Source organism: Drosophila nasuta, chromosome 2L (assembly GCF_023558535.2).
Source record: "Drosophila nasuta strain 15112-1781.00 chromosome 2L, ASM2355853v1, whole genome shotgun sequence".
Taxonomy (NCBI): domain Eukaryota; kingdom Metazoa; phylum Arthropoda; class Insecta; order Diptera; family Drosophilidae; genus Drosophila; species Drosophila nasuta.
Genome location: NC_083455.1, coordinates 16,450,749 through 16,463,811, shown reverse-complemented (window position 1 = coordinate 16,463,811; position 13,063 = coordinate 16,450,749). Strand labels below are relative to the sequence as shown.

At 44.4% G+C, this 13,063-nt stretch overlaps 1 protein-coding gene across 1 annotated transcript in view; it reads right to left on the bottom strand.

Annotated features, from left to right (window-relative positions):
* Window positions 1-12,987, bottom strand: part of LOC132783661 (dynein axonemal heavy chain 7) — a 28,766-nt gene extending 15,779 nt beyond the window's left edge. The window contains 16 exon segments of the mRNA XM_060788983.1: window positions 351-716; window positions 777-1,616; window positions 1,915-2,261; window positions 2,368-2,550; window positions 2,795-3,581; window positions 3,828-5,455; window positions 5,519-5,965; window positions 6,028-7,323; window positions 7,386-7,539; window positions 7,602-7,724; window positions 7,896-9,475; window positions 10,069-10,302; window positions 10,375-10,537; window positions 12,032-12,228; window positions 12,230-12,257; window positions 12,322-12,987. Coding sequence (XP_060644966.1) covers window positions 351-716; window positions 777-1,616; window positions 1,915-2,261; window positions 2,368-2,550; window positions 2,795-3,581; window positions 3,828-5,455; window positions 5,519-5,965; window positions 6,028-7,323; window positions 7,386-7,539; window positions 7,602-7,724; window positions 7,896-9,475; window positions 10,069-10,302; window positions 10,375-10,537; window positions 12,032-12,228; window positions 12,230-12,257; window positions 12,322-12,845 — 8,897 coding nt within the window. The 5' untranslated portion in view covers window positions 12,846-12,987.
* Window positions 12,988-13,063: the final 76 nt, after the last annotated feature.

Below are 13,063 nucleotides of genomic sequence, written 5' to 3'. Positions count from 1 at the left end.
AGCTTAACAGCTTTCTGTGAAATGCAAGTAACAAGACAATTAAAATTCACTATAATACTACATAACTAAAAGCTGTTTTCAGTTGAAGCTATAAATTATATTTCCAAGAATATGATAAGAATGGTAAATTTGAAGCCAAACTAATTGCATTTCGAGGAATTAAATTCGAAAGACGGCTGAATCAACAATTACAAGAATTACTCAGAAGCGTTGCCAATTAACGAAATTTCTCTGGGACTTATATTAAATATAGACAACTGAAACCAAAAAGGAGCTTGCCTTGCCGCTCATTAAAAAAATTTCTCCCACACAATAATATAACAAAATTTCTACTAATTACTCGTACTCACTTCATCATAATGGCGCTCTCCACAGAAAAAGCATCCGTGGGCAGTCCGCAAATGTTCCAGAAACGAATCTCAACAGCTTCGCCCAGCACTGTGGCTAGCTGAAAGTCTGGAGTGCAGGTGACGCCATAATCGATGCACTTGGTAACCCATTTGCGAATTTGTTTGACACGAAAATCAATAGTGAAAGGACCCAAATAGGCGACAACACCCGACGAGATGAGCACATCGCCAGTGACGCTCTTGAAGCTCGCCTGCAAGTTCTTTGCCGACTCGGACCAACGAGTGCGTTCGCCTCCCAAGCCCGAGATGAGTTCCTGGGCACGTTGCAGCTTCTTGGTGCAAGCCTCGTGCTCTGCTAGAAGTATACTAAAGAAAAAAGAAATAAAACTCAGCCGCTGCATCTCTGAAGCAACTACAATAACTCACCCATATTGCCTCAACTGTTCGTCGAGTATCTTTTGAATAGCCGCCAAATTTGCCTCGACACGCGCCAATTGCGCCAACTTCTCGTTGAGCAGCTTCATGGCAGCATTATAAGTAGCTTCAGCCTCGGCGAGAGCAATCTTTTTGGGTGCCACAATCTTGGCCACCACATCGTATTTGGACAGCGCAATGACCCAACGACAGAGACCCTCGCAGGCCGTGGACGCCGACTTGATCTTCTCCGGATCGAAGGCTTCGTTGCTGAGAATACGCTGTTGCAGCTTCTTCATCACCTCAGGCGGAATGTTATCTTTGTCAAAGTTGAGCAAGCTGTCGAGGAACTTCATGTCGCTCAGCACACGCTTCGAGGGACCCCAGTAATCCTCCACAGTACCCACGCCACTGGGATTGGGCACTTTGTCCGGCTTCATGTCTTTCAGAATGCAAACAGCTTCCATCACAATGCGCACACCAATTGGCGGACTCTTCATCGTCTTGACCACAGCAATGTCAGCGGTAGTGAGCGTATTTAAAGCCGACAAGGCTGCCTCCAAAATGGGCAACGCTTCGCCCAATTTGGCATCGCATTCATCCTTGATCTCCTGAGCCACAGCTGCCTGCTCCTTGGCCGCCTGCTCATCGAGTTTGACCAGCTCTCGCTGCTCTGCAGCCACTTTGCTGTCGGCCGTCACTTTGGCCACTTGTTCGGCCACAATTTCGGAGGCTTCCTTCAGCTTGGGTTCGAGTGCCTGCAATTGTTCCTGCATCACGCCCACTTGTTGGGCAGCAATGTCCAGCTGCGAAATACCCGTCAAATAGCGATTGCGATTCGTGGTAATATTGCTAAAAGTTAACGTGATTAGTTACTCAATTTACTGCACTTTTAATGTCGATATTTGCTCCTGACATAGATTAACTTACATTAAACTTATTCAATACTAACTTATACAAAGTAAAATTCAAACGCATCACAGTTAACCCTAAACTTAACGCTCTTCCGTTCAAAAAAATATTCTACGATCATTGTGACTATCAAATATTAGTACAAACTTAATAAATAAATGGAAACCCCCAATCAAATTCCTACACTAATTGTAATTAAAAAATCTTCATAGATTTATCGACATTATTTTGTACTTACTTTCTCTTCTGACTCAACAGCGATTTGAATGTCTGAATCAATTCCAAATACGAGGTGGGCGTCACATAGTTGTAGCGATGCAATCTCGTAAAGAATTTCGCCGAAAGTTCCTGCGTCGAGGTGTGGAATTCCATGCACATGTCAATGGCTGTCTTCCGCTCCAGAGCAGTCAGATCCTCAGAGGCCAGAAAGCGTGTAGACACCGCGAGTAGAGCATCCTCTGGCCAGGGCTGGAACCAATCGATAGTGCAACAATTGACGATCGAGGGAAACTTGCGAATGCGATTGCGCAACGCATCGCCAATGGGCGACATAGCTAACACAATGTGCAGCTGCTCCTTGCAGGTCTACATAATAAAAAGGTAGTTAAAGATATGCTATTAGTATACATTGCTAACAAGGAATCATATATAATGATATGTGTGTATGTGTTGATCAACGATCATCTCCCACCGTCACAAAGAAATTAAATAGGGCCACGGGACTGCCGTCGGTTTGCACGGCTTTGTCGCGCTGCTTGTCGATTTGCGACATCTTCTCGACCACTTCGATCTTCTCCTCGTTGCTGAACAGATTGGGCACCTCGCCCGAGTTCAGCAGATTGTTGATATCCTCCAGGAACGACTCGTCTTTGATCTAAAACGCTCAAAATGTTAGCCAAGCATGCCGAGTACTTATTTAAACAAGAGAACGGGAACCAAAAGCTACCTTCGGCAAGCCAAAGAATTTATATCGCTGCAAATTGTTAACTGTAAGAGCTATATACATATGTTTCTCTCAATAACATTTGCAAGGATATATAAAATGATAAACTAAACTAACTACAGATAAATACAATGTAAATAAATAGATTTAATCCGATTGAAGACGATTGTCTTACCTGGACATCCGTAAAGAGGAAAACGCCATGCATTTCGGACGCACCGATCTTGCGTAATATTAATTTAATATCCTCATGATACTCATAAGGACCATACAATCGAGTGATTTCCACTTGGAACAGCTCATAGTCGCATATATGCGAAGCCAGTCGAGTCAAGCTCTGACGCCCGGAGCCGCCGACACCGATGAGCAGAGCATGACTACGTGGCTGCTTTATGATGCGACATATGCGCGACAAATGCTCGATGGCAAAGCGGAAGAGCACCAGATTCATTGGTTTCTTCGACATGTTATTATATTCAACAAGATAGGCCTCCACCACACTGCGCAACTCCTCCAGATCTTGCACCTCCACATAGTTCTTTGTGTCCGCCTTCGGATTCGTGAAATCACAATAGATCAACTGTCGGAAATCTGCCTCCTCCAGCTTCTTATCCTTCGCCACCAGGCGGCCAAACAAACGCGTCGGATCGATATTGAAAGAATCCTGCACTGTGGTGCACAACTTGCCAAATAGCCAAGTGCGATCCGCATCCTCCACCAAGCGATCGCCGTAGACACGCAGCACTTCATGCACCCACAGACGACGCATCGAATTCATGTCCTCCGTTGCCTCGGGCACCGACAGCAAGACACCCTGTATTACACGTGAGAAATCGCGCAGATTGAACAGATAATGCGACTTGGCTGGCGTGGGCAGCAGATTCAACTTCGCATCGTTGTACACTGCAAGTGTGGCGCTTACAATCTCGTCGATGCACGGATCAAACTCCTTTGAGAAGCCGCTGAAAGGAGGAGAAAAGATTAAGATATCAAAATATTTAGGTTGAATTGCAAAGGAGAGTTAGTGAAAAGCAATTGGTCGAATTTTGTATGTTGCCTATACAAATTGTATACTCTAGAATTATAGCGTGACTCCTGGCAGGTGTGATTTTGTTTAAATGGGGAAAAGGTTATTCCCCATCTAGACAAAATCACGTGTGTCAGGAGTCACGGTCCCATCCCAATTTGAAGTTAATTCAAGCACTCACCGTGTATCCAAATGCCAGAGCACAATCTTGCCAAAGATGGTATTCATGATGTCGTCGTTAAAGTCATCGATAGACACCACATTGAAGAAGCGCTGGAAACGCGGTGTGACCGTATTGCCCGTCGAAGGCGGTCCCATAGCGACAATCATCTGCAGATCAATCAGCTTCATGGGCACAATATTCTTGCGATCGTACCACATCATGTGATCGAGCATCATACGCAACAGCTCAATGGGCGGCTGAGCGCCATAGTTCTCCTTTAGTGGCATTGAAACATCGTCCACAAAGATGACATAACGACTGTTGAGCGGTGGACCAAAGACGCCCTTGCGACGTTTGTCCAGCTTGGACATGATGATGTCCTGTGTCTGATTAGCCGAAGTTTGAGCCGAGAAACTGATGAGCAATGGTTTGTAAGTCGATAGATCCATGCGATTAAGCATATAGTCGATGACATAGACACTCTTGCCCGTGCCTGTTGGGCCCACCAACATCAAGGGTTTGCCATGTCGCACCAACAGATCAATCACGGCAGCGATGCGCACACTCTCATTGGTCTGAATGATAATCTGATTGACGGGTATATCACGTGGTAATGGGGGCGCCGAATTCACATCATCCTGCCACGGCTTCCACTTGCCTTTGCCCTCCTTGATGTAGCGATAATCGAAGACCGACCCCTGTTTGGGTATGGGAAAGATGAAAGGCTTGGCCAGCGTGTCCACATAGAGATCCTCGGGGACATCGTAAGTGTCGTAAAGGCTCTGTGGAAACGTTTTCTCCAACAACGCACGAAAGATAAGATTAAACTTCTCCCTACTCTCGGCGGTCAATGAGCCGCCCAGCGACCAAATCGCCGAAAACAAAAAGATGCCTTCGACCTGGGCGCGAAAATCTAAATCTGATATGTTGGCTACATATTTCTCATCACGAAAATCATCGATGAAGCACTCAAAGAAATTCATCAAGCTGACCATCAAATTGGTATCCGAAGTTGGCGCAATTTCTCGCAAACTCTTCCTAACCACATACAACAACAGAGGACAGAAACGTTGTACCAGCATTGAGATTAAATTCTTGCTCACGCTGTGAAATGAGGCGGGCAAAGTGTTCTTCCAGGAAGTGACCAGCGGTTCCCAGCCCAGCGAACTTGGCTCCAAATAGATCATGCCACAACGCGAAACAGTGGCTGGCGATGCAACCTCCAAATCCATTGGCTCAAATATCAAATTGGTCGTATTGGAGAGCTGTATAATCTCGCCTGACATCAGACATAGTTTCTTGTTGTCGTCCAGCACTGTGTTCATGTTCTCAATCCAAATAGCATCCACGGGACCATCAAAGATTAACCACTTGCGATCTGGTGAATCGGAGACTGCAAAGAGGCGATAGTTTACAGCCAGAATACCATCGCTCCACTCATGGGAGACTGCATCAAACTGTCCATAGAGCTGTCCCATGGTTATGGCCTTGGGATTGATGATCGTGAAGATGGCCTTATTCTCGGAGCCATCTTTCTTCTCCATGCACTCCAACGCCTCAGCGAGAACACGATATGTGGTGGTCTTGCCACCAAATGGATTACCCACCAACATTAGACCGTGACGCACCACAATCATCTCATAGAGCTGCAATTTGATTAGAGATAGATTGTGTAATATGAGCTATAATTACTGCCTATATGTCCTTACCTGTTGAACCTTCTCGAGCACAAACGGCGTGCACTGTTTGTTCTGCCGCTCACAAGCCAACTGTACGCAGGCATTGAAGACCACATAATCGGCCTCAGGCAGCGTGACGCCCGGGAACAGATCGGAGGTAATGCCCTGGAATAGCGGAATATCCTGGTTCAAGAATTTGGGCAGATTAACGTCCTTAATGGAGCGTAGCACCAAAATATCTTCATTCTCATCGCGATAGCGCAGCTTCAGGGCGCCAGCAGCCTTCAGCACAGACTTGACAGCACGCATGCCATAATCATAATGGCACTGAGTACTCAACTGCTCCGAACACAAGCGATAGGTAGCCACAATCTTGACCGAAAGAGGCTTGGCGGTAAGGAAACCATAGGAGTACAATTCAATCTCGGAAATCAAGGCATAATCCGGCACCATCATGGCCACCGAACGGAACAAAGCCTAGGAAAGTAAATAAATGAGTTTATAATAAACATATATAAATAATTAATCAGTGAGTTTACCTTCAGATTATCGGGCAACTCGGAGCGACCAGCATAGCCAGGATTCATGGTGATAAAGACAGCGCAAGTGGGATCCAAGGTAAGCGTGGTACCCTCAAACACTAGAGTTGGCGAGCCTGAATTGATGCCTCGCTGAATGGTTAAGATCTGTTGAGCGACCACAGACAACACTTCCAAATCAATGCGGTTGAACTCATCAAAGCAAGACCAGGCGCCACACGAAGCCAAGCCCTTGAAGAACTTGCCCAGCGCCAAGTAATCCAAGCCATCAGAGCAATTAAACACCACACACTGCTTGGCCACAGCTTTGGCCAAATCCTTGGTGGTCTCTGTTTTGCCAGTGCCCGCAGGACCTTCAGGAGCGCCACCCAAATGTAGATTAAGAGCAGCAAACAGCGTGCGATAGCAACGATCGGTCAAAGGAGTGACAACCAAACGTGGAGTATTCCCCAGATACTCGTAACCATAAGGCAGGGAGCAATTAATCATCCTAGTATCCAAATTGTTGTCCTCCCAGTAATAGCGCAGCTGGCACAACCACTGAAAGTCCTGCAGATCGTCGACACCCTTCTCCACAATATCCGCCAATACATCGCGAGCATGCACATCGAGCACAACCAAAGCGCCGAGAGTTATGCGATTCTGTGTGTTGAGATCACCGCGCACTAGATCGACAATCTTGTTGATTTGCATCATGCATTTTTGCAAATATTTCGCCAAACTTTCTTTAGGTGTCTCGCTGAGAAAGCACTCCGTGATCTCCAGCGTCCAATAGGTCAAGGATATCGATTGCACCGACTGTCCTGGCCAAGTTAAAACCCAAATGTTGCGCTGCATCTTCACATAGCTGTAGAAGGCCTCGGAGATCTTGTGATGCAAACTCTTCTTCATGTCGATCTCCAGTTCAAGCAGCCACTTCTCCACCTGACCTCGCGCCTTAGCCGTGGAGATGACATCCACCAGTATAACCTCCTCACGCTCCGAGGAACGCATAGCGGTGACCTCCAGTTCCTCGGTAAAGTTGAGTGTACCAATGCCCTCGAAACACTTCTTGAGATGCGGCTGGACGCGTGTGGGATCCTTGGTCTCTGAGAGGATTTCGAGCAACTCGTCGTTGGAGAGGAAGAAGAAACGTGGGAAATACAGACGCTTCTTCTCCAGGTAAGCATTGAGTCCCTTTTGTATAATCTCCAGCAGATAATAAGCCTTCTTTAGCTTGTCGTTCATCTTGTCGATTTGAACGACGGTCATGACACGCGGATCGGAAGCCACTTGCTTCATTAGTTCCTTCCAGATCTGTAGGTGAAATGAGGAATCAGAAATTATTAAAAATAAATAACTTTACAGTCTAGACTCACCTTATCCACAGCGCTGAACCGACGTCCTTCTTCCGGCATTTGCTGTTGAATATCGGGACTGCTGAATATGGGCTCCAGATACATCCAAGTAGCTTGAACACGCAGCCACTCGTCCAGAATTTCTTGCAGCAACATAAGCTTGGCTTCCCACTTGCTGTGAGTAGAAAAAATTCGTAAGTTAATGAACTGTTAGGTAAAGCACAGTGGAACTCTTACAGTATGTCCGTCTCGAAGGGTTTGATGTAGGGTGAGCTCTTCATAGTCTGCGTTTTGATGATTTGATCGTCCAACAGAATCTGTATGTCATCCACGGCAGACAACTTGAAGGTGCCTGAATCTCTGTAATAAATCATTTAATTGCATTTAGTAAGAGTTTTTAAGAACAATAGTTGATAGGTGTTTATAAAACGGACAAGAATGTAAGAGTGTAAACGATCTAAAAGTATTTACACCTATCTATAAGATTTACTACCCTCTTTTGTAGTATATTTTTGCCACTTAATTCCTTACCTGTATGGCGAAATATTGAACTCGACGCCCTCCCATTCGCTGACCATTTTGGCCATGGCCTTCTCCAGATTGTTCTCCTTGGTAGCACTCTCCGAGATCGCCTCGAATTTGGGCACATACTCGTCCAGCTGATACTCGATAATCTTCTCGAGCGTCAGCTCCGGCGACACCTTGATGGGGAAGCCAATAATCTCGGAAACTTGCTCCCAATGACGCGCCTTCATGCCCGGATTGCCCAGGGTATTGATAATCGGCATATGACCGCGGAAATGTTCGATTTGCTCCTTGACATCAAGTATGAGCTGCATGGTCGTGGGATGTTCGCCCATCTGCTTCTCTAACTTCTGAATGACGCGATAAAAGTTGGCCACATCGCCATCGATCTCATCGGGATCAAATGAACCCACTTGTGAGTACATCCACGTCTCCCACTTGTCGATAAAGTCTTGGCCAGCATCAAAGAGGTTCTTATATGGCTTCAGTTGATCGTGGGTCTTCTTGCGCACCGGATACTGTGAGAGATCCCAGCCATAGGCGGTTTCCTCCTCGTTGATCTGATCGATGGTCTCCATGGCGGTGACAAGTCGCTGATCGAGAAGTGTGGCACGTTTCTTATACTTGGACAGCTGCTTAATATCGCCCCAAGTGTCGTAGCCTTGTACTTGATCGTAATAGTTTTGCAGCTCGCGGCGGAACATTTCGATGCGTTTCTTGAGCAGCTCCTGGTACTCGATCATCTTCTCGGCAATGATGCCGCGATGTTGTTCAAACACAGAGGCCAATTTTAGATACCATTGGAACGAGTTGCTGTTGTTCTTAATCTCCAGCGGAGAGTAGAGAGTGTGATCCATTAGCCAAAGTATCTCTGTCATGTTCACCTTCAGACGCGTCTCCATCTCCGGCACCAGATTCTCCTCGGCATGCACCACATAAGCTTTGAGTTCCATCAACTCGGCGGTGTCCTTGGGCACTGTCAATGCCTTCTTCGCAATCATATCGTATTCTTTACCTAGGCGACTAATCCTAGCCTGCTGATCTGCCACCATTCTAGATAGCAAATCCGATTGCAATTGTCGCGCCAACTGTTCCATGTGATCGATAAACTTCTCGCGATGAAACTCATAGAGTCCCATACGTATTACGCCCCACACTTCCTTGGCTATGCGATCCTCCTTCTCCCGATACTCGTACACCATATCGATGTACTGCTCAAAACTTGCATCGCCCTCCATGAAGCGTCCCACACGTTCAGCATCGATGCCGTTGATCAGATCGATAAACTGATCAAAGTCTTGTAAGCGCAATTCCGGACCAATGCGTTGCTCCTCCAGCATCATGCAAATCCGATTCTTGGTGTCAGCCACAATGCTATCGGGCACCGTTGGTGTCAAGTAAAACTTCTTAGAAATCTTGAGATCCGTATAGAGTTTTCCCTCAATGCGTGGCATCGATTGCACACTCAACACAATTGAATCTATGACGCGCAACAGTTCGCTCTGAATCTTGGAGAAACTGGGATTGAAGGCAATTGTATCCTCCTCGGCAAGGAAGATCGAGATCTCGAAGCCAGGATTTGAATGCTGTTTGTGAACGAGAAATAATGAAAGAAAGAATTTAAAATAGCTTGACCTCAAATCAATATTCCAGGACCATAGAAAGGAGAATTGGTGATAGATTAGATTTCACAAATATATAGAGGAGTAGGAAGTTAAAATATTTTGTTATAAGGAAGGAAAGAATAAAAATAGCTTGAATGAACACACTTGGATTATATAAATCAATAGAACCCTTAATATAATTAGGCTATAAGCTTGACCATTCAAGTATAAAGTATAAAGTATTATTATTTCACAAGCCATAAAATAAGCATCAAAAAGTCCCCTAATTTAAGGCTTAAAATTACATAAATTACGAATGTTATATTCCTAATTATTATTATTACATTACGAGCTAGAAATTAAGCGTAACTAATTCAGTCATTATCATTACAAATCCTCAAAGCCAAAGCTGCCAAAAGGTTAGGGGTGAAAAGCTTGCTGTTACATCCCAAGAAATTCTGTTTTAAATTCGCAGCTAAGAGCTTTTAAAACCATTAATGACAAGGACATGACTGACGGATAGACGATATAATAAAAGATTCCCTCCCTCCCCAAAGAGCCCGCCCTTGTCTTACGCCAAAATCGCAAACGTAATCAGCGAATGCCTTCAAGCTGCGTATGCAAATGTCCTCGAGCTGTTGTGTCATTAAAGCAGCGACACAATTGAAGAAACGCTTCACCAACGTCATGCGTCTGATGTCCGGCAGTTGACCACGTTTGCTGGCCCTTAACAGCGTCGTATGGATCTCTCCATACCAAATATCCTCTAGCATTTGCTTGGCCACATCTATATGACCTCCACAGATATACTAAAATAGAAGTATACAACAAAATTTCAATAGAAATATCTAAAGTATGGAGAGGATCGTTGTAAAACTTGCCACAAAATTAAAGAGTGTGAAAGGCTGTTCGACCTTGCTAAGCTCCTCGATGTTGACCAAGAACTTGCTGCTATACTTCATGCTCCAGACCTCCAGGATGCTGGCAACGCTTCGATGGATGCAGAAGAGGGTTTTCATCAAACGACTGCGATTCTCATCGTAGCTGCAAATGGAGGAGATTTCATTAAATGACGCTGCGAGAGCAAGTTATGCAAATTATCTTGAATGGGAAAACTTTTCACTTGAGCTATTTTAATATGGCCCATTAAGCAGTGTGCATAGATCCAAAACCGCCTGCGTTCAAACGCCTAGCTTGGCCTACATTTAATGAGGCTAAATGCTTTAAGCTATAAATTAGAGCTGCCTGCCTTCCATGCCTCCTTCCTTCCCCGCTATCGATGTGCTCCCGTCCAATTTGCCAAAGACGACCCACTTAGGGTCGAAAGTTTTTCCATCTCACAAAGCGAATGTTACCACGCCCCCCCCTCTGCTCCGCCCCGCGCCAAGTTCAATTCATTTTTAAGCATATCCCTTTTACAACTTCGTGGAATATGTTCTCTAGTGTAGTGTGTAGTGTAGTGTGTGTGTTGTGTTTGTATCTCCGCCTCCTGTGCTGCAAAAGTCTTAATGTTGCTCATCAGATGTCAAACCAATACACAGGAGGATTTAACTTTCAGCTCTTTTTGGTTCCGCCTCTTCATCAGGTTCAGCTTCTGCTTCAGCATCAGCTACAGCTACAGCTTTAGCTTCAGCTTCGACTTGTGCTTCCAAGTTCTTGATGCTGCTGCTCCTGCTGCTTTTCCATTTCCGCCTCCATTGCCTGCCATTGTAGTTGCAAAAGTGTGGTTAAAAACTTTTCTCTTTTTTTTTGGTATGCCGCAAAGCGATTTCTCGCGTTCCCCGCCCCCTCCGCACCAAGCTTCACTCCCTAGTCTAACAGCCAGGCAGTCTCTTAATAATCTTGCCCTGCAAACTTCTACTTCACTCTCCCGCGTCTCATATATGCGCTATTGTCAAGTTATTTTATAAGATTTCGCACGCTGACGACTCATTTTGAATTGACTTCTTTATACAATTTACAAAGGCAGTCAGCACACGCAAACACTTACAACACACACACACACACGCACATAAGCTTTTTAAGTGTGTGTGGGTGTAATTGCATGTCAATTGCATGCTTTTGAAGCTGGCAACTTTCTAACGACTTTCCTGATATGCTTCCCCCGGAACTTAATGGATTCCAATTTAACACTTCATTTTAATACGCTTTTAAGCTTATTTCTTCACGGTTTTGGGTTATACATTCTGTATTTTAAATCGTGTGATTTTGAAAATATACATAACTTATTAATTTTGGTTAGAGTAGAGAAAAAATTAATTATTTTTAATAGCCTTATGAGAAGTATACTTTTCTGTTATTAATTTAATACACAAATTATTTGATCCGGATATTAAGTCAGGATGCAATTAATTTGTTGTTTATAATTTTAAATAACAAATGGAATTGATTTAAATTCCATTTAATGTGTAATTCAATGTTTAAAACATATTCTATCTATTACTTAAGGTTTTATAAATAGTACTTATTTAAAAAAAATGAAAAATGAATATTCTGAATAAATCTATCTTAAATCTTATATAATCAAGGAGCACTTACCGATATCGCCAGTGATTCATGAGTATTTTAATTTCCTTGCGTTCGGGCGTCTCAAACGTTGCTGGAGTTCCTTCTTGAGTTAGGCGATCCAACACCGAATGCCTTAAAACAAAATCGACCACCGCCTTTTTCATGGCAAACACATAATCCGAACGCACCTCCGCAATGTTTTCAACTAATGCTGACTCCCATTTTTTTTAATAATGGTGGCACTAAATTTATAATTCTGCAAATTAGCAAATCGTTAATTCATTCGTAAATTGATAAATTCGTTAATTTTCCAACTCTACCTTTTCAGTGTCTTTTTACTGATGGTGGACACGTGTATTGTGTCAATGCCATGCTTGATGTAGTAATAATATCGTAATACTTCACGTTCACTTTGATCTGGAAAAGCAGTATCTGCTGTGGGAGCTTCTTCACCACCTTCATCCATGTTAAGAATGAGCTCTACTAGTTTACGGCGAAAGTTCTCTCGTTCTTTTCGCATGGCCATGTAATGAGACGTTGGCTTGCCCTGATCGCCTGACTTGTCGGATGCTCTGTGCCGTGATCGTGATTTTGTGGCCACTAAACTTTCGGGTAGATCCGATAGCATTTGGCCATCAAACAAGCGGCTGGCACATTCGGGCATATTGAGTTCATACCACAGCTTTCGCGATTTGTATTCCGAATTCGCTTTTGATTGCAAGATGCTTTGCAGCACATCGGGCTTGGGTCGTGTGTATAACATTTTCGATTTCGAGCAGATGCGTCTGGCACCGCAAACCGATGTAAAACTGGGTATTTCCTTGTTTTGATTTTGTTTCGCCATTGTGCGTGCAGCTCGTTCTTTTTCTTATGTTCTTTTCAAATTACGCGCGCACACCTAACCTTTTTGCCGGCAGGTGGCAGCACTGTTTAAAAAAAATGTATCGAGTTGAATTATTGTCAGAGTTGATTTCGATTCATCGAAAGCGAAACATCAAATATGTCAAATCGATAGATGTGTAACAGCCGGTTGATAGGAAAGGGAAGGAAGGGGGTGGTCGA